Source organism: Pholcus phalangioides, unplaced genomic scaffold (genome assembly GCF_987345545.1).
Source record: "Pholcus phalangioides strain wild (caught in Gottingen) unplaced genomic scaffold, Ppha-v1.0 ptg000008l_1, whole genome shotgun sequence".
NCBI lineage: Eukaryota > Metazoa > Arthropoda > Arachnida > Araneae > Pholcidae > Pholcus > Pholcus phalangioides.
The window spans coordinates 6,803,312-6,824,990 of record NW_028301601.1 but is presented as its reverse complement, the minus strand read 5'-3'; the positions used below and the strand labels follow the sequence as shown (position 1 = coordinate 6,824,990).

The window sequence follows — 21,679 nt, the reverse complement described above, 5'->3', positions numbered from 1 at the left end:
CACATAGAAAATGGTCGCGGGAGGGGGGGGGGGAGAAATCGTTTATAAGTCACGTGATTTTTATTGTCTGCCACCGAGCTATAAAGCCGGGTTTTCCTAGGAATAGGTTTGTTGCGCAGCGTGAACCGAATTAGACTATTTCGCGCCGACGGAAACGTGTTACATAATCCCGCTACGCGTTTGTGTTTTCCTAGCGAGGCGCATCAGATCAGGGTGGCTACATAAAGTATATGGCTTTGGCATCAGCTACTCTGTCGTCTGCATTCTCCGGTTTGAAGGGAAGGAAAAGAAAACACACAAATAGTGAAGAGAATATCGGCAAAACCGCGGCGCACAGCGCATTTGACTCCCCCAGAAGCAGTCGGCCAATCACGCCCGACCTAAAGCGCTGTCGTCAGGCGTATTGCGCTCTGTAGGAAAACAGTCATGCTGCTTTTCTTACTAGTGAGTGGAAGGCGTGTCGCGCTGTGTGAATCACGTTGCGCGCGGCACAGGAAACCTGCTCCTGGGAAATCCCGGCTTTAGGTCCCATCCTAGGGGCCCTGCTCCAGGATGTGGGGGCCATGCGTAAAGTAGTAAAATTTTTTGTTGGCTCTGAGAGAAAACACAACCTTAAAAAAAAACCATGGACTGCATATTTATCGTACTCTTTCAAGTAGTCTGCCTCTTCGTAAGTAGATAGCGCTGTAAATCAAACACATTTAACGAATCTATTCGGTTTCTGAATATGGCAACAGATGGTGACCCGGTTGCTGACGACGCTCGTCTGGATACGTGTGAACTTTTTTTTCTTCTTCCCAGTACTGCAGGTGATTCAAAGTGTTAAAAGTCCCATCGTTTGTTAATTAAGGAGCTCTCAAATTAATTCCGTAAACACGAAGATGGGACTCAAAAGGCGAACGGGGACTAAAAACCCCCCGGTTTTCAGCAGCGAGTTCTTGATCCAGAATCATGCCGATATTATATCCTGCGTCGCGATGATATTTGTTGTTGGACTTCTCTTCCAGGTTAGTAAACAGTGTTTGTAAACACAGTAATTATGCCGCTATAATCATCATAATCGGTGCCTATTATCAACATTCCTACCGTATTGTTTAATTAGATGCAAATCGGTCTTTGGGGTAAATTGGTATGTGGAATTTGGCAATGGCATATGGCTACAGATGTGTATTTACGGGGGAGCTAGTAGGCTATAAATTCGTCTCTTCCTGGAAAGTGAAGGATCGCAAAGGAATGTGAGTGACTAGAAGAGTAACCCAGAGAATTTGTATGCATGGGATTAGCAAAAAAGAAGGGCTCTCTATGAATATAGAGAAAAGGAGGGACTAGACGAGTGTGCAGTCAGAAGAGTTATTTAACAGTGTGTGAGCATGAGAGTGACCAAAAGAGTGATCCTTAAGCTGGGAGTAGCCAAAAGAAGGACATAGAGTGCAAGGAAATAGGTCAGCATGCAACCAGATGAGTTATGAGTTACTTATAGAGTGTCCAAGCATATGAGTGACCAAAAGAGTATGTAAATGACCAAAAGAATATGTCAGCTTGTAAGTGGCTGATAGTTTGTAAGCATGCGAGTGGTCAAAAGAATGACATAGAGAGTGAGGGACTAGGTCAATGTGCAGTCAGAAGAGTTATCTACAGAGTGTGCAACGAGAGAGACCAAGATTGTGAAGTGACTCAATGGTACACATAGCCGGTAATGTACGTGTGGCGAACTCCTGGAAAGTATGCTATCAAATGCATCAATTGTATGCAAATTATCTAGAGTTTTCAAGCATGGGAGTGAGAAAAAAAGTGGGTGACGTATTGAGCAAAGCGCAGAAAGAGTGACCTAGATGGAGGAAAATCATCATGTGAGCAGCTGAAAGAATGACTTAGAGGGTGTGAAAGCAGGTGATTGACCAAAAACGTTATCCGTACATGGGAGTACCCAAAAGAAGAACATGTAAGTGACCCAGAGAGTTTGTAAGTATGGGAGTGACCTAGAGAGAGAATGACTCATTGGGAAAGGGACAGAAAAAGTGATTTAAAAGGTGTGAAAGCATGTGAGTGACCAAAAGAGTTTCTTGCATGCATGAGAGAGGCCAAAACAAGGACATAGTGTGCAAGGGAATAGGTCATTGCACAACAAGAAAAGCTACCTTCACAACGAGAAAAGCTACCTTCACAACGAGAAAACTTACCTTCAGAGTGAGCAAGCATGTGAGTGACCAAAACAGTAAATGACCAAAATCATGACATAGGGAGTATGAAAAGTGTAGGCCTAGAAAACATAATTTTACTTATGTGAATTTCTACCGCTGAACATTTCCAGTCAGTGGAGGACTCATTGCGGAATAATGCAAAACATTCTGCTTTTGGGCACACAGCATATTAATTGATTGCTCAAGTGATCCACAAGACATTTGTAGATCATCCAAGTAACCCGTGGCACATTTTTATTTTAATTAAGTTTTTTATGAGGCATTTCAAGATTGCTCAAATGACCTACTCAGTGTACATTCCCAGATCACTTATGTGATCCGCAAGACATTTACAGACCACTTAAGTGACCTGGGGCATGTTTTAAGGGGGTTTTTAATGGGGCAATTAAGTGCTCTGGCACATTTCCATATCACTTAAGCAGTTTATGACACATTTCTAGTTCACTGGAGTGGCTCGCAATATGTTTTCAAAGTAATGAAGTGATACACATTCCTCTGCAGGATTTCTAATGTTGCAGTACAATGCTGGCATATGCGCTCCAAGCGTTAGGCTATGTGTGGTACCTAACGTGTTTGCTGTCAGAGTTGTTTGTTTTTGTTCTTGTTGATGCTGCCATCTGTCTCCCATATTTTAAAGTTAAGATGGTAAAGGTTTGAATTTTTATTTTATGTAAATATTGTGTTGCATGTCTGCCTGCTCTCTGCGGAGTTTTTCCAAATGAATGACTGGCTCACATTCATCCCCTCAATGTTGTAAAGTCGCAGAAACTACTACGGTGTTGCCAACAGGGTTTAAACCTGGATCTTAATGATGAGAGTTCAGTGTGATGACCACAGATGACCCAGGCTGCAAAAAAGAGTAAAATGGGGGAAAGCTGCAGAGAATACTTCCGTGCATTTTGCATAGTGGATTGCATCTCTACAAAACAGTATCTCAGGGTCCGCATTCATCTGATCGCTACTACTTAACAGACGGCTCGGCAAATCCTAGGCACCAGATCATCATGGCGACATCCAAATCAGTATTTGAACCTAAATTTTTTTATATATGTGATGGCTAAATCTGAGTCTAAGGATGACGCAGAACTTTCTGTTTCCATAATATTCAACATCTTTCATCGTACGAAGGGTCATGAAAAAAATGAACAGAAAAGTTAAAGAAATATTATTTTGGATTTTTTTTCTTGGGAAAAAAAAAAGCTATGTTGGCTCATAAGAAATTCGGCTGGTATTTATTTGTTTTTGATTTGACAAGCTCTGATGTAACTGCACAGCACCTTGTAACCATTCTCCTGCGAAATTTCTAATAAATCGGTGCATGCCAGAATGTGTTGTGTACAAGCATATGCGTGACTAGAGGCGCATTTATGGTTTTGCCGCTTGTGGGCTACACAAATTTTGCTGCACTTCTTCCCCCATTCTAGTCTAATTTTCTTGAGTACTCTTTCCTCAAATTTTCCGCCCTGTGCTATAACTCGCTTGGCCTCCCCCAACTCCTGCAAGTACACCCGTGTCTGTGAGTCATTCTTTTTATTATTTCCATGCTCGCACAAACTGTAAGTCACTCTTATGCACATGCTTGCACACTGTTTTGGTCACTCACATCCTTGCACACGCTTTATGTCACTATTTTGGTTGCTTACAGACATGGTTCTTAGCTTTATAGGCCACTCTGTTGATCATTTACTCGCTTACACATGCTAGGTCATTCTTTTGGTCATTCACAAGCTTGCACACGCTTTAGGTCATGTAATGACCTGGTCTCTTGCTCTATATGTCACTCTTTTGTGTGTTCATTCACATTCTTACTCGCTAAGTCACTCATATGCTTGTGAACTCTCTGGGTCACTCATTAACATAGTCCTTTGCTCTGGTCAGAGACAAATTATTGATGTTTATACAAATTTTGTCGCCCATCTCCCATTCTACTAACTTTGGTCACCCATTCCTCAAATTAGTCACCCGTATTTATGTTGTCAGACCAGAGTTCCACCTGTTTTATGTTCTTGCTGATCCGCTGTTTATCAGACTAAAAAACCCCTCAATTTTGCTAATAATTTTTGTTTGACAGGATTCTTGCTTTTGAAGTGTCATAAAAAAAAAAGGAGAAATTGTCAAGATTTTATGTGGAATTGCAAATCGTTAAAAATGCTGTAGAAAATCTGTTGAATCTCACACTGTCTTTTTTTTCTGCTTTTCTTTGCAGGTCACTGCTCCATTCGCATCTGTGTTCGTCGTAATGCATCACAATGTATCTGATGGTAATGGTCTTTCTTTTGTACTGATTATGGGATTGCTTATGATTTAGTGACATGCTAAATCTATTATCATTATCAGCAATGGTTAAGCTACTGTAATTTCTGGGAGAAGAGCACCTGCTTAATAAGATTTCTTTTTAAGGCTTATGCCACATTGACCAACGTTATTAAAAATTGTGATTTAAAGCTTATGTGGGTCATTCTTCCAAAAAAAAGGATGAAATTGAAACACTCATCCCTATATTCTTTGGTTACAAAGAATTTCAAACCTTTTTTATCTATGAATCTACTCTTTAACCCTTAGGCTGATCAAATACAGTAAATTCTTGCTAATCTGGCACATATCAGGCCAGGGTGTACCAGATTACTTATTTTACCACACCCCAACTCCAGTCATGTTGCCATACGGGCAACTTCCAAGCAGTGGAAATGAAGGCACGATCCATCTGTGGTTGCCCCAGGCTCTCTGGGTAAAGAACTTATTTACAATGTTCTCCCTCAGATTCAAATTTGTGGACCTTGATGGCAACCTTCATGGTGGAAGACGAGAATCTTACCACTGCACCACTCGGTCACAATATGTTCTGTGCCAGATTAATAGTAGTTAGTTAAACAATACCTTTTATATAATGAAGTAGACACCACTCATTAGAGTCATGGGCAATGTTATTTGGATATTGTAATGACTACTACTACTACTAAACCAGACATGTACCTCGTCCATATTCCTCTGTGGAACTTCTAACGAATCGGTAAATGTTGGACTGTGTGTGTCTGTGTTGTGAACCTAACATGAAGCTTGTTCATCTTTAATGTTTGTTATAGTGCTGTCATCTACCACATATTTTTCGAACTATGAGTGAAGTGTAATGTTTGAAGATTCCACCGTTGTAGGCCTGTTGCTGTCTGTAGCGAGACTTTTTAATGGGGAGATCGGATTTCATTCACACATCAAAGTTGGGAACCACAGAAAACCAACTTAAAATGACCACCACTGCAGCGACGGTGGAGTTTGAACCCGGGACCTCGCAATGCGAGTCCCTCACTATGGCCACTCGACCACCATAGCGGTGATATTGTTATGACTAGAGCGCAGGTTATGTGCGCTTAAAAAGTGACAAAATATCCTTTAAAAATATGCAAATATGCAGTTAAAAATGTTAAAATATGCAATAAGAAAATAACTGCAAAAAACCAAAAGTAGATATGTTTTTAAAATGCATATTTTTTCTTTCTTAGCGCACCTTCATTTACAAAAAAATATCCCCACATATGCATGTACTTACACATGCATAAAATTTATACATATTTTTTTTTTTTAGGAATGCTTAATTTCTAGTTAGTCGTGTCTGTTCAGTAACGAAATATCAGTAACAAAAGAGTTTTGATGCTATTTCTAAAAGAATTGAACACTTTTGTGACGCTATTTCTGAAAATAGTGTTACAATGAAATGGTTGGTGCTTGGGAAAAAATTACAAACATCTCTATTAATTCACTAAAGCCCACCTGTGGGAAAAAGAACTGATGGTATGAAAATATTAACTGGTAGGGTTTGAATCCCACCAGTTGCGCAGTTGTGGTTTGTTTCTGTCATTTTGTAGCTTGAGGTGCAAACATGAGTCGATCTCCCCCATTAAAAAGTCTCGCAACAGAATGTGCAACCAAAACAGAAATTGACACTATTGCCCAGGGCAAGTATTAATTGTGCCATGCTGCTCCTTGTAATTTTGAATGAACATAAAACAAACTTGGCACTGTTTGTGGTCCAGTGCACAGGGCACCAGACCTCTCTGCCCTTCCACTAATTATGACCCTACTTACAACTGTACAAATATACAAACATTACACTTCACTCACTATACAGATGCTAGCACTAACTTTGTGCACAACACTAGATAAACACTCAGACAGTTTGGTGTATCTAGGGTTACGAGTCTTGATGACGTCTGCGTGTGCAGCTTTAGTGAAGTCACTTATCCAAATTTTCCCAATAGATGCTGCCATTATTCCGACCAATAAAACTGGCCACAACAATAATTTTCTGAACTCTGAAACAGAACTGCTAAAAAAAAAAAAAGAGGCAGAAAAAAATCTGGGAGTTTTGACAATTATTGGTAAATGCATGAGGGGGAAAAACCACTCATATCAATGAAGAAATTTGTTTCGAAGTGGAGTAAAAAAAAATTCTCCAGAAAAAATGAAAAATAATTCCGGAAACCTGAAAAAGAAGACAAAAGCCAAAATTTTCAAAATGTAGGAGAACGCTTGAAATGACATAAAAAAAGAGGACATGTCCTCCTAAAGAAGGATGATTGGTAACTCTAGGTATATGTTTTTGGTAAGAGTTGGATAAAATTTCAATTAAAAATGTAAATGAGTTGTAACTGAAGAATCGTAAATGAAGCAATAACTGAAAAAGCAGAGATGAAATGATATAATTTTGAGGTCATAATTTTATGTTTCATAGGTCAATAAATGCTTTCATATTTTTGAGATTTTTAGGTCATAAAAAATCTGAGCCCTAGTTATCAGAAACCCTGACTTCCGATGTGATCACATTAAGCAATGTGTGCTCTGTATAAACTTCTGCGCACAGATATGCAGTGCCATGTTTTCCTCTATGCTTTAAGAAAAACCATGGATTACTGGGCAGGTTGGATTAGTGCATGACCAGTTTAACTACAGTTGACTCTTGTAGAGAGCAACAGCCCTACAATGGTACAATTATTCATTCATCACTCTCAATCGCTATGAGTTGAGAAAAAACTCATAGTTTAAAAAATTCATTGCAGATGGTAGCACTACACATAACAAGCATTACACAGAAAAAAAACTTCACGGAAAGTTTGCTATGTGTATACACGCATTCTAACATGTGCCAATTTATTAGAAGTTCTGAGGAAGAATATGGACGAGGTGCATGTCTGGTTTAGTAGTAGTAGTCAGAATTAACTAATGTCTTTCTGTACCCCCGCCCCCACAATAAAAAACAAAAATCCCCTCTCCCCATATCATGAAAAAACGATTGAGCAAGCTATTAGACTCATCATCTGTAGATTGTCATGTATGGATATAGCCATTATAAAGGCTAAAGAGGTCTCGGGTCAGATGATAGACAACATAGGTACATAACATAGATAATGGGAGCAGTTTAAGGGTTACAAGATCATTCAAGTTTTTCAAGGATCTCTATTTATCATGAGTCATTGTAGGATTTACTGGCAATCATTTACATAAATTTTGTGTCGTTGTGTTCAATAACTTACATGTATTTTTTGTTTTGTCCTTATTTCAGCTCATAAACTGGAACCGTATGAGACTATGCGTTATACAAATGGCTATCAAGATGCTTGCGTAGTATTCTTCTATTTCCTGATCACAATTGTCATTCATGCGATACTCCAAGAGTATGTCTTGGATGTGAGTTTTTCTTTCTTTTATAGAGTTGTTTTTTTTACTACATCATGTGCTTTATTACTTTATCATATGTTGAAAACCCACTACTATGTATTTGTTTGTACTGGGCCAGGTTGCAATCATGGGGGGAAGCCCCACCCCCCCTTCCTCGACATCCTGCAGCAGGTTCCTTAGACTGAGATCTTTGTTTCGCCCCAGACCAGATTCATCATGGAGCCCTCCTAGAGTAAATTCATTATGTGGAGAAAAGAAATGATGAAATTCGAAATTCATCCTGGCTTCCCGGATGGAGCCCTGTCAGTCATACCCCTGCTGTAGCCATGGTTGCAGTGCATGGTAAACCAGGGTTTGTCAGATTGAGAAAAAAAACAAAAAAATACTGCCAACCAAATATTTTGGTAGCCAAGCTAACTTCAATTGCCTGAGATAGTAATCAAACACAGAAATTTTAGGTGCCAATATCAATCCTTGCTGTGAACCACTTTGCTCCCAACACCTTTGGTGTCCTGATTGGAGAATAATGCATTGTGCTTCGGGTAATAGGCATTTTTCAGTGACTAGTAGTTATCACTAAATACTGATTACTACTGTACACTGAAACTGTTTGCAGCACCCGGCCTGGCAATGATATTATGGCCAAATTTGATGCACAAAAACTTTTTAGACGTAGCAAACAAAATTTGTGATCTCCATTCCTAAGATGTTTTCATATTTGCAACATCTGATGTAATTTCCAGGTATAGCGGACAAGATTTTGGGTCTCTTGAAGTTTGTTATAACAGGGTTTGACTGACAATATACACTATCTGATCATAAGCATGCAACTCATTGTTTCAAGTTACCAGCTCACCACAAAAGTAGAATGTTTTTGTATTTTGCTGTCTCCAAACCTTGAGCTGACGACTACTTCACTTCATACCAACTCTGACCATATCGCTATACTGCAATTTACTGTCATTAACAAGTTGGGATGGAAATGAAGGCACCATCTATCAGTGGCATGCCTCAAGCTCATTAGGCAAAATTTCTTGTTATCTATATTCTTTCCCTAGTTCAAACATGGGACTTGATTGCAACCTTCATTCTGGCAGACGAGCATCTTACCACCATACCACTTGGACACCCTTCAGCTGGCTGAAACATTCCGATTCTCATTTCTTTTTCTTTTTGTATCCTGTGTATATAATATGGCAAGTATAAGATAACAGATGAGATGGCATGGGGAGGGGGGGGGGGAAGCCTCAATTGCTTTTAAAACATACCTCCATAGTTATTTTTCTTTCTTTTTATAAGTTAATTCCCGTGATTTTTCTGAAGCAACATTGATTGATTTGTGAAGTACTATACAGTTTTTTGGCACTTTCTGCTTTGGGGGCGAGGTCATACACTCCCAAAGCAGAATGTGCTGAAACTTGTGACATAAATCACAGAACAATTAATGCTGTGTTGCAGAATATAATCTGCAAAGAATTTTAAGAAAAGTAGGAAAAACTTTTATAGGAATTTTTACCAGAGAAAATTTTTAATCAGCTGCAAGTTCGTTGCAGAACAATACAAATTGTTCTGCTTTTGGGGCCAGAATTACTGTAGAGTAAGAATTACTGTGTCTACCTTTTATGGCCATCACAGTTGCAACTGTTTCATGAAGGTTGTTCACATATTTTTTTAATTTTTATTTTGGATCGAAATAGCATGATGTTTCTTGCAAAAAGGTTGAGACTAGTTCTGACAAATTTTGGTCATTGTGTTCCAACTGCATGTAGAAACTCCGGTTCTTCCTGAGGATGTTTATTAGGACTTAAGTAAGGGCTCTGTGCAGGCTAGTCTGATTCTTGAGCATCCATTGCATGAATCCAGATGCACATTTGCAGTACGGACTGGTTCCTGATCATGTTGAATCAAAAATGTATCCTGGCCAAACTATTGCAACTTTTATTTTTCTTTCAATATTTCAAAATTTTTCCCCCAGCACAACTCAGGTCTATCACCATCTATGGGAAATTTACTACCTAGTGAGTTTTGCCGAAAGTGCAAGTTTTTGTGTACCTCAGTCTGAGTGTGTATCTAGTGTTGTGTCTGATTTTTCAGTGCTGCTATCTATATTTCAGAAGTGAAGTGTAATGATTGAATTACATTTGTACCGTTTGTAGGTCTGTTGCTTTCTGTGGTGAGACTATTTTAAGGGGGAGATGGGCTCACATTCACTCCTCGAAGTTGGGAGCCACAGAAAACCAACTTCAGCCGACCACCACTGCAGCAACAGTGGGGTTCAAACCCTCACGGTTCGAGTCTGTCACTATTACCACTCGACCCCCACACCAGCAAAAACTGTTGCAACTGTTTGGGTTGAGCAGAACAGTCTATAGTGTTTTATTATGATGCTGTGGTAGAAGTGTTAGGTCCAATAATGAAAGTGAGTTCGTACCAGAAGAAACCAGCCGTATAGTCACTAATCAAATCCACTAAATTGCAAAGGTGTCTGGATACTCATGATTATGTATATATTGAAAATGTGTGAAATTTTTGTTCCTCTCCCTTACTGAGTTATTTGATTTTGTAATAATTTTGTTGTAGCATTAAAATGGTCATTGATCCGATACCTTTATCACATGTTTTAAATTTTATGTTTCTGTATCTTCAGAAATTGAACAGGAAGCTGCATCTGTCGAAAGTGAAGCACAGCAAGTTCAATGAATCTGGACAATTATTGGTGTTCTATCTAGTGTCACTCGTGTGGGGATTAGATCTGATTGTTCGGGTAAGTCTTGTTTGAATGTTGAAACTTTTTATGTAAGAGATTATATTCTCTTTGTGACTTTTTTTTTAAATAGTCATCTCAATTTTCTCAATTCCAGGAGGGTTACCTACTTAATATCAGTAAATTGTGGCAAAGTTATCCGCACAGTGAAATGACGTAAGTATTATATTCAGTCATTCCACTAGACTAATCGCTTCATTATATTACAGTTAAGCAGTCTTTCCCAACCAGTCTGCCCTGCCACCCTAGAATGTTGCTATATCAGTGAAGAAGTGCCGCTAACTGATATTGTGCCATCCTAGGATGTTGCGAGATATTATGGAGATAAATCAAAAAAATATTATGGTCAAAATAAATGAAGTCAAATTAATTACTCTCATGCATGACAGACATATGGAATAAGTAACCATCTGGTGGCAGTGTCAGCAATGTGAGCTTTGGCCTAATTTATGTCTGGCTGTCCATGTACAGCCTCATTCAGAGCACACGAAGTCTAAGGAAAGAGGATTCATTGACTTTGCAGTCTAGTGGTCTAGGGCACTTGACGGGGAAGTGAGAGGGTGTAGGTTTGATTCCCGCAAGGACAGTTGAATTTATCCCCTTGCATCAGCCAGCTGTAGAAGCCTTCGTAGTAATAGCAGTGAGTGACATCTTTGGATAATCTGAAGGGCCTCATTTTTCAACACTTATCAAGATTGAAAGATGCAATGTACGTTTCCTCTTCTTTCTCTGAGAATCTTGATTGGGTTGTCTCACCATTTGATTTTACATACAGTGTGGATAAAATGGATTTCACTGCTTGCGAACGAGATGAATATATCGATCTTTGCACTGATTCCACACTCGAAGGTAACTTTACCAAGAGTGAGACATCAGTGGCTGCTTTTTGGCTTGAATTGAGAGAGGAATATCCCATAATCTAAATAAAGCAATTAACACACTTTTACCCTTTTAAACATGGAATCTATGTGAACATAACTCTGCTATGGCAACTATAAAATTACAAATCAAGAAATAGATTGCAAGACCTTGAGGGTGATATGAGTGTTTCGTTGCCAACTGTAAGGCCTGGTATCTGTGCTCTAAGCATCATTCACAAGTTTCCCATTAATGATTAATCAAACAAAACTCTATTGATGTATTTTTGCTTAGTGATCTTTGTTGTAGTAAACTATATTCTGTATTCAAGGACGTATGCCCGAGGTTTTTAATATTATTCCCAAGGGGCTGTGAACTTCAAAAGATTGGGAATCTCTGCAGTACATCCTCAAAAATCCAAGGCCAGAAAGTCTGAGTTTCTGGATAATTTGAGGCTCAGAAAAATTTCAAATTTTCTTCTCCAGACACTTTTTTTCTTTGTTTTTTGTCCCCTCCAAGAACCTAACCTCTTTTCCTGTTTTTACAGGAGTAAGGGATGTACATATGCTACAGTAATTTCAATTTCAAAGGAACTAGGCAACCCCTCCCCCCCCATCCCTGTAATGGGTATAATTGGTGTAATAAAATATTACACTGCCTTAAATGGGTTTTGTCATTGTCCACTAAATGTTTACGTAAAATCATTGGAACGGCTGTTGAAAGCTATCGGTGTCTCAGCATCATTCACCAGTGATCTCATTCAATTCTCAATTATCTCTCATCTTTGTGCCCTTTTCACATACTTCATTTTTTGAAACACATGGTATAGCATCTGTATCTTATTCGAGTAAGTATTGGTTGGGGAGGGGGGGGGGGGTTCAAATGTTCAATAATCACACTTCACTTATGGAATATAGATGGCAGCACTTATTGCCCTAACTAGACAGGGGCACCTCCACAGGGCCCTCTTGAGTGGAGGGGGCAGAATGGGCCTAAATGCAAATTCTTGCACAGGGATGGCTAGTTACAGTACTGGCAGCACTGAAAAATCAGACACATTTGCTCAGACTGTTAGGTATACACAGTCACACTTCCGGTATAACTCACTCTGTAGTAAATTGCCGTGGTATTAGATTAGAGTTGTGCTTGGTTTAAACGAAAGAAAGAATATTTTGTGGGTTGCATTTAAAGAAGAAGAACTGTTTGGCCACACTTTAGGTACAAATGATAGCTGATGAAATAGCGATGGTGTATAAAAACACAATTCCCGATTCTGAGCTTTTTTTCTCTTCTCCAAGCCTGTTGTGTTGCATTTGGCTTGACGACTATAATTACCAATTTTAATTTATTTTTTCTGAAACCAAGTTTTTAGCATCTTCACCTCTTTTACTATGATTATTGATCATGACCTTTATTATGATTATTCACCTGTGGTTTTCTTACTGTAGCACGTTGACCTTGGTGGGAAACTTTGGTGCCCCCCTTCCCCCAGCAAGGATTCTCCTAACATCCTGTGATTTTTCCCAGGGGCTGGATCCCTATCAGTTCCCCTCCCCCCTTCAACTTTTATCTGGTGGCTATGTCCTAGCCTAGCAATCCTATTGATTAGTTCAGTGACTCTCAGATTGTGCATCATTGCTTCTAGGGGCGTCACCAACCATTGTTGGGACCTCACAGTGAGCTGTCAGAATAAAAATGTGTTGGTTGGCTGCTTTGAAGACTTGCTCTTTTTTTTTTGTTAGACTATTGTGGGGAGCCGTAAATGGACGTTGACGGGGCCGTGGGTGACAAAAGTTTGAGAGCTGCTGGATTAGTTATTTGTAGAGCCTGGACGTTTAGGCACTAAAATGCCTAAAATAGACACTAAAAAAAGGCATTTATAAATTATGGAAAAAAGGAAACATAACTAAAACTAAAGGAAGGCAGATTCATGTGTCTCCAGTGGTGTACGTGGTAGCATGCTTGCCCGGTATGCAAGAGGGCCTGGGTTCGAGTCCCGGGCGGAGACGTGATGACTTTTCTTTCCGAGCTCACCTCAGCATAATATCCGGAAAATAACTGTTTCCTTGATATCTCTGGCTGAGAAAGAAGCCATCTATATCTCTCTAAACCGTCCCACCCGGGGGCCATTTCCTGAAGTTAAGAGAGGCTACTAATGCCTCTACTTCAGCGCCTCACGACACAATGCGTGAAATTAGGAAGGCAGATTCATGTGTTTCCAGTGGTGTAGATTGGTAGCATGCTTGCCCGGTATGCAAGAGGGCCTGGGTTCGAGTCCTGGCGGAGACGTGATGACTTTTCTTTCCGAGCTCACCTTAGCGTAATATCCGGAAAATAACTGTTTCCTTGATAAAACTAAAGTGTTAAGCGCCTAAAAACTAGCTGAAAAATTGGTTTCATTTAATCCCTCTACTGCTTTAATTATGGTTTATAATAACTGCATTATAATGCAAGTTAAACTAATTTCAATCCCAAAATAAAGTGTTGGCAGACTCTCATTATTAGGTCAATTCCAGGACCACAATTACCAGACGCAGAGTTGGTAGAGAAAATTACCTGTGGGGGCTCCTTCGAGTTGCGAATAATTCTTGTTTATTTGTTGTATCACTTGGAGTGATCATTATCATTTCTAGTTGAAACATAGCTATCTTGTTCTCATGTAGAAATTTTTTTTTTTTATATTACCACATATGCAGTATATATATATACACCAGTGCCTTCAATCACTGGGCCCTGTGTGGCTGCATCTGTCACCCCAGAGGGTGACTGGTAAATTTAATCGAATAGGCTATGAAATATATATGTATATAAGTTACTTTTCTGACATGGGCTGCATTCATCTAAAATAAAATCCTTTACAACTAGCACTATCCAGTCAAAGCAAAGTTAATGCATGGTAAAACCAAGTTCTCTATCTCTCAGATCACTTATTTATGTTTAAATGGGACTGGAAGGGGTGAGGCTTTCTGATTATAATTAGTACTGAGAGAGAAATTTTTAAAAAGAGCATTTCTTTCGTTCTCAGTGCTCAAAATATTGTTTTTATAGATTATGGCCTCTGAAATTAACTAATAAACTTAATAAATATGCTAAAATAGGCATTTACGGCTGGAAGGCTTCGAAGAAGGCATTTTTACCAAAAAAGTTTAGGCAAAAAAAGGCATTTATGGCATTTTGCGTAAAGTTCCAGGCTCTAGTTATTTGCATTTCACTTGTCCTATGTGATTAATTTACCTGCAAATTCACATTCTGGAAAAAAAATCATTTTCCCTTCATGTACATTTACTTGAAGGCAATTTTTCAAATCTATGGCTATATATATATATAATATAATATCAAAACTATTATCTTGTTTGATGTGAATAATGGTGTTGTAAATGTGCAACCTGTAAGTTTTCTTTTAGAATTAGGTGTAATGAAAAATTTTAATTTTGAATTCTTTTTTGCATTCAGATTCATGTTCAAGTTCTATTTTATCATTCAACTTGCTTATTGGCTTCATTGCTATCCTGAGCTCTACTTCCAGAAAGTGAAGAAGGTCAGTGGGGATGCTTTTGCAAGAAACAATACATAGAATACAATGACTAATGGATATTTTTGACATATATACGTACATATCATTGCAGCATTGTTCGATATTATACATGGTTAATTTTTGCACTTCCTATTTATGTTATGCATCTAAAAGCTATCAAGTGAATCTCTTTGCTGGATTGGTTGATGGCTATGAACCATCTGGCATTGCTTGGACCCCAAAGTGCATGGGAAGTTATATCCAACACTCTATTCTTATTTTCGGCATTTAAGCCAAAGTATCTAGCACACTGATTTCATTTTTTAGGTTTTGTGAGATGTTTACTTAGTTTAGGCTGAGACATGTTTTTTTTTTCAATACATATGAATGTATTTACTTTCATTGCCCTAAATCATAAATTTGTAATTTATATTTCTAGGAAGAGATGAAATTCCGAATAGTGTACTCGACATTATACCTCGCTTTCTTGGCTGTTGGATATGTTTTGAAGTGAGTCATTTTCTTTCTTAACATATTCTTTCATCTACTTATGCTTAAATGGCCTTCATCGTGTATAATAAGTACACCAGACTTTCACTTTTCTTTCTTTTTGCCCTTGCACAATCCAGTTGTGTCACAGCCTTCGCTATATAAAATCTAAGAGACACAATGCAAGTTCTTAAGATGTGACAACCATTGGCAGAGTTTGACATTCATCTAGTGTGCATGGCGTAGCTCACTATAAAATAATATTTGGTGACAGCCATTACACATTGGTGTAAAATTTCAGGAAATCACTAAAGAACAATGCATAGCAGGTGCATGTAAAGACACCTTCAAAAAACTGTACATTAATATAGGTTAGAAAGATGCTAAAAAAACAAAAAACAATGAAGGTAATACAGCCAAACTCTGCTATAAACACATTCAAGAGACTAGGAAATTCTGTTAAAACCAAGATTGAGGTTTTTGTAAGATACTAGCTTGACATACATTGTGAGATGCAATCGTGATGTGGTTATTTCATCATATTGAAAAAATTGCAGAAATAAACAAAACCATCCTCAGGATATTGTCTTCATGTATAGAGGCTTTAAGCACAAATTTGAAATTTGCACTAAATCTTTAATTCTCAGATGCGAGAAATGGGATGTTTGTAAAAGTTCTCAGAGTTTTCTTCTCAAAATATACTAGTCTAAGTTTTGACTATTTTCTTTTTCCCCATACCTTCTTGTGGGACTTAGTCTTGTCTTTTTGGTTTCCGCCTGTGAGGAAAGCTTTCATCTTCTTCCCTGTCAATCACAAAAGCTTTCAGTATATACCCATGCTCCTTACTTGGGCTGTCTTTGGCTATCTATAAACATTTGAATGTTCGGCCGTTTTGGGCATTAAAAGGTTAAAGATTAGTGATTTAAAAAAAGTTATTCTTTAAGACTGTTTTTTTTACCATCTTGACAGAGCTTCACAAATCCCAGGCACTAGGTCATCATGATAACAAAAAAAAAATTGGCTCGGTAGGACCTCTCAAATCCGCACACTTCATCCAGAAATTTTTCTTCAACCGGGAGACATCTGATATTTTTCCTTTGCCTGATTCTGTTTCTGTCTTTTCTAATAAATCAGTCATTTAATTTCTTTTTTTACCACTTATTGGTGGTGTCCACTGTGATTTTCTGGATTCTGGAGAAACAATGATGATAATTGTGTTTCCATGAGTGGTATTAGTCAGAAAGACAGCTTTGATCAAAACTTTTTTTCTTTATTTCATTTCCCCGCCGTGTACTTCAACATTTTAGAACTTGTGCAATGCTCAATTTTTTTGTGATTATGTAAGTGAATTGTTCAAACATGTCAAAAACATCAAGTGATGTGGTAAGTATAATCTTCAAATGGAAACATACTGCTTTATAAATTGCATATGAGGAAGTTGAACTTAGGAAGAAAAAAAACTAGAACGTGGAACACTAGTATAAATATTGTGTAAAGAACATGGAATTGGAAAAGCTACCATTTATGATCTTCAGAAACAAAAAAAAAAATACTAATTTTCGCGATTTGAGTAATGCCTATAAAAAAATGTAGTCATTACTCAGGATTTTTTTTCTGTGGAAAAATAACTAAGTAATGGCTTGTAAATTAGAAATTAGTTTTGCATTAAATTACCTGTTACAATACAGATATAGTATTGCTTTATTAATTTGTTTTTCAAAGGTAAATATGAATCAAAGAGGTATATATAGAGGTGCTTTAAATAAAGAAACTTGAGAAATGAACAAAAGTTTATTAATTTTCCCAGTGGATTCCCTAATCCGGAATTACCCAGGTCTCAAGAAGTCTGGATTCAAGAGATCCTACTGAATTAGTGCCTAAAAATTTTCTGAATTTATTTTGGCGTTTGTACTGACATAAAAAAAATCGGGTCAATAAATCTTGGAAATGTGGTAAAAAATTATTTTGAACCAGGTTCAGGGAAATGAAAATTGTTTGAAAAATTTGATTGGCCCATAATTTTTTTTTTCATTTGTCATGCTTCAAGTATGTCATGTATGTACAGTACATATCTATGTACTGTTTTAATCAGTAATGTAACATGTGTACACAAGCTAATTCCTTGATTTTTTTTTTCTTCAGCTTCACAAGAATTGCTTTATGTTTGTGCGCAATTCACTACCTAGTGGAGACAGTCTTTCACGTCGCTCGGCTTCTGTATTTCACTGAGAAGACTAAGGCAGCTGGCTACATGTAAGCACTTACTTGGTTTTTTTGTATGAATTGTTATTAACACGTTCACTACCAGGGTCACACACAGATATATAACCCCCAATTTTATTATCTGAGCCCAACATTACAAATAGGTACCATGTGTTTCTCAATGGTTTTTTTGATAACTATTTATACTACTAATATTTGACTGTACCTATCTTGTACACATTCCTCTGCAGAATTTCTAATAAATCGTTGTATGATCGAACATGTGTGAATGTATGTATATGCATGGTTCTAACATATCTATGCTGTCAAGAGTTGTACTCGTTTTGTGTTCTTGCTGGTGCTGCCCTCTTCCTTCTACATTTTGAAGTTAAGATCGTGAATGTGAGCTTAAATTTTCATGTTATTTAAGTATCATGTTGAAGATCATGTTTGTCTGCAGACAAACTTTTTCAAATGTAAGACCAGCTTGCATTCCTCCTATAGCTCCAGAATGATGTGGTGGTGAGATGCTCATTTACCACCATGAATATTGCCATCACTGTTCCAGGTTCAAAGCCAGGGAAGAATATAGATAGGATATTTTCCGTGATGAGCTTGAGGCAACCACCAATAGATGATGCCTCCATTTCCAACCCAACTCGTTAATAACAGTAAATTGCAAAATATATAGTGATATGGCCAGAGTTGGTATTTAGTGAAGTAGAGTAGCTTGCATACCTGCCTCAAAATTACAAAACCAATTTCAGCTGGCCACCAGTGTGTTGCCAAAAGGGTACAGTGGTGATAACTATTCCTACCAAATTGTGTGTGCTGTAATTAACTAATAATTTAATAAATACTCCTGAAGTCTTGATGGGGGATTTACCCCTTTTAATTGATGATAAACATCTCAAAGAAACTTTACGAAGTATAAAATCTTGGTTTCGAAAATTAATTTGTGTCAATTAGAGAAGCACTTGTTAGACATTCAAAATTAAATTTAGGACAATGAAGCAACTGATGTGATTAAAAATATTCAACTCCAAATTGTGTTTGATGTGACACACATGCTGAAACATCATGTTAACAGAAATTTTGGTCGATGAAAATGTCAATGAAAGTTTATGATTGCACTCTTATCTGTGGTATCTGTCGGGATTAATTTCGCGGATATTTAAAACTTAGTCCATTTTTCTTCATCATAGTACAATTTTGAACATTAAGCTCAAAATAGGCAATGCTTGATATTTCTTTTAAGGTTTATTTCGAATTGTTGAAGTATATTATGTCATTTATTTCACTTATTTCAATAGGTTCATGGCTTGGAATGTGATGTTTGTGTTGGTTCGTCTTGGTTCAATCACTCTGTCTGTCTTGACTTTCTGGTATGGACTTGCCCTGCACGAAGTATCTGGTTCCTTGGATGTCAAGAAAGGGAACTTTAACACTCAGATCATCCGCATAAACTGTTTGGTGGCGATATGCCTGCTGCAGGCTTGGATGATGTGGAACTTCATTACATTCCATTTGAAGAGGATGAGGGAAAGAGCTTCGCAGGCCGCATCCAGCAAGAAGAAAGCCCTGGCCAGGAAGGAGAAGAAGCAGAGAAAAGAAGAAAGTTAGTTGATCGTTTTCTTAAACTTTTATTCTCTTATGATACTTCTTTAATTATATGGAGCACAAACACGCAATTATTTTCTTAAAGTTACATGTGTTGTCCATAACATTTTGCCAATAGCATGCATGTATGACCCAGGAAAATCACTTGCCACTGATAGGGTTTTTGAAGAAAAGTTTTTGTTAAGGTTAAATTTCCTCTGCAAAGATGCTATTTTGTTTGCAGACTATCAGATTTTTTTTTCCTCACTCGTACTTGTGATATCAGCTGCAAATGCTGTGGAAACATTCAGATGTGTTTGAATTCTGAAACCATTATGACTTAGGTATGTGATTAAAGATTGGTATGTGAACTAAAATGTTGACACAGGGAACAGTTTCTTTAATAAGCAAGTCTATTTGGTTCAGTGGTTAGCACACTAGCCTGGAGTTTCTTTGATAGAATGTTATAATCTCTCTCAACATTTAAAAAATGTTTCATTTTTATTTTTGTGACCATTTCTCTCTCATCTTAGATGCATCTCGTAAACATTCCTCTGGGAAATTTCTAATGAATTGGTACATGCCACCAGAACATTTTGTGCATGTGTACATGCGTGGCCCCCCACCATATTCAATGTTATTGTTGTTATACTTGCTTGTTATACTGGTGCTGCCATCTGCCTTCCATATTTGGAAGTGAAAATGGAAGATGCTTGAATTTTCATGTTTTGTAAGTATTGGATTGAAGATTTGCCTGCTCTCTGCGGAGAGACCTTTTCAAATAGGGGTCTGGCTTGGCATTCATACGTCAAAGTTGGAAAACAGAAGAATATCAACTTCAGCCAAGCACCACTGTGTTGACAACAGGGTTCAAACCTAAATACTCTTGATGAGAATCAAGCACGATGCTCTCATTAGTGTACGGTGGCAGTATTTCAGTCACTAAATGCCATTTGCATTAACCTAAGATCGTGAACCAACCTTTACTTAATCAATTGCCAAAGTATGAGATCTTACGATTAAATATGGTGATGTGTGATATGAAATACTATATATAAACACCGTTCTGTTTCAGATGATGTTTTCTTGTAGCCAATCCTTTCGTCTTATTCAAAAATTTTTGTGGCCTTTTTCATCAACAATTGTTAGACAATATTATGCTTCATATTCATTTTTTCTTTCTGCAAATCTTCTTTTCTTCCTATAACAAGCATAAACAGCTGTTTTCTCTTATTTTAGTGAAACGAGCTGAAGATGAGGTGAACGAGCTTCCAGAAGTGGACCAGAACACAAAGAAAGACCTACGACAGCGTCCACCTGCTGCCGCAGCTGTCACTAGCCAAAAGTCTAAGCGCAACTGAAAGGGAAAAAACAACAAAAATTTAACTGAAAAAATTAAATTTATTATATATATATATATATATATATATACATACACACACACATATATATTTACACATGCTATGTATACAATAATCTTAAATTTCTGAAAGCAACCCCGCAGTTTTATTATCATTTTTTTTCTATATATATATATTTCCGTTAAATCTCAAAATCAAATATGAATCACACATCAGTTGAAATTGGAGAATCGATCATAGGGTTTATATGAGTTTCTGTATTTACTGGTTTTTTTCCTTATGTTGATTAACAAAAACTTTTTTCTCATATCTTTGCGTGTTTTCTTTTGTCTTGTTTGTGTCATGATGATTTGATGGAGCTATATTTCTAAACTGCTTAATTAAATTTGTGGTTCAAACTATGTAAATAAGGTGAAGGGAGATATAAAACAACTGGTCTTATTTCATTCCAAACTTTAGGATTACCTAACAGATATTTGAATTTGAATGGCAAACCAGTGATACAAACCTGTGGAAAGCATGATTGGAAACAATGGTATTCTGAGAATTGAATTTTCTGGATGTTATGCCGAAACTAATATTTGGAAAGGAAAGTGATTTGTGTCTCCTCAGGAAATTGAACCCATGTCCTCTTGCATACTAGGCAAGTGCACTAACCATTACACCAGAGACACAGTGTGGGGACCCGGGTTCGATTCCCAGAGGAGACAAATCACTCTTTCCAAATATTAGTTTTGGCGTAATATCCAGAAAATTCAGTTATCAGTATATTTTGGGCCGAAAACATACCATCTCTTAAAACAATGGTATTGTTTTCTATCACTCGAAATTTATAATACGTTGATTTCCAAAAGGCATGTGAAACAGATTGTTACTACTGAGGAAGCTAGCTGGCATGGGTGTTTCTAATAAAATTGCAAGAATAATTGCACTAAGGACTGTTATCAGAGGTTTGAATAGGGAGCATCATGTCCAGAGAATGTCAGGTCCCAAGCGGAGTCATCCAGGGGTTGGTGTTAGG

At 37.6% G+C, this 21,679-nt stretch overlaps 1 protein-coding gene across 1 annotated transcript; it reads left to right on the top strand.

The window, feature by feature from the left end:
- Positions 1-748: 748 nt before the first annotated feature.
- Positions 749-20,965, top strand: TRAM (translocating chain-associated membrane protein 1). The gene is made up of 10 exons (XM_089234094.1): positions 749-1,007; positions 4,408-4,462; positions 7,756-7,880; positions 10,519-10,635; positions 10,733-10,791; positions 14,947-15,031; positions 15,447-15,517; positions 17,639-17,749; positions 19,012-19,316; positions 20,537-20,965. Exons 1-10 carry the CDS (start codon positions 882-884, stop codon positions 20,656-20,658), a joined length of 1,176 nt encoding a protein of 391 aa, XP_089090220.1. The 5' UTR covers positions 749-881; the 3' UTR covers positions 20,659-20,965.
- Positions 20,966-21,679: the final 714 nt, after the last annotated feature.

Bases quoted from the DNA above. Each gene is read 5' to 3' on its own strand.
- TRAM (XM_089234094.1), top strand. From the start codon at position 882: ATGGGACTCAAAAGGCGAACGGGGACTAAAAACCCCCCGGTTTTCAGC. The intron at 15,518-17,638 runs GTGAGTCATTTT...TTTTTTCTTCAG, and splicing joins GCTGTTGGATATGTTTTGAA to CTTCACAAGAATTGCTTTAT. The intron at 19,317-20,536 runs GTTAGTTGATCG...CTCTTATTTTAG, and splicing joins GAAGCAGAGAAAAGAAGAAA to TGAAACGAGCTGAAGATGAG.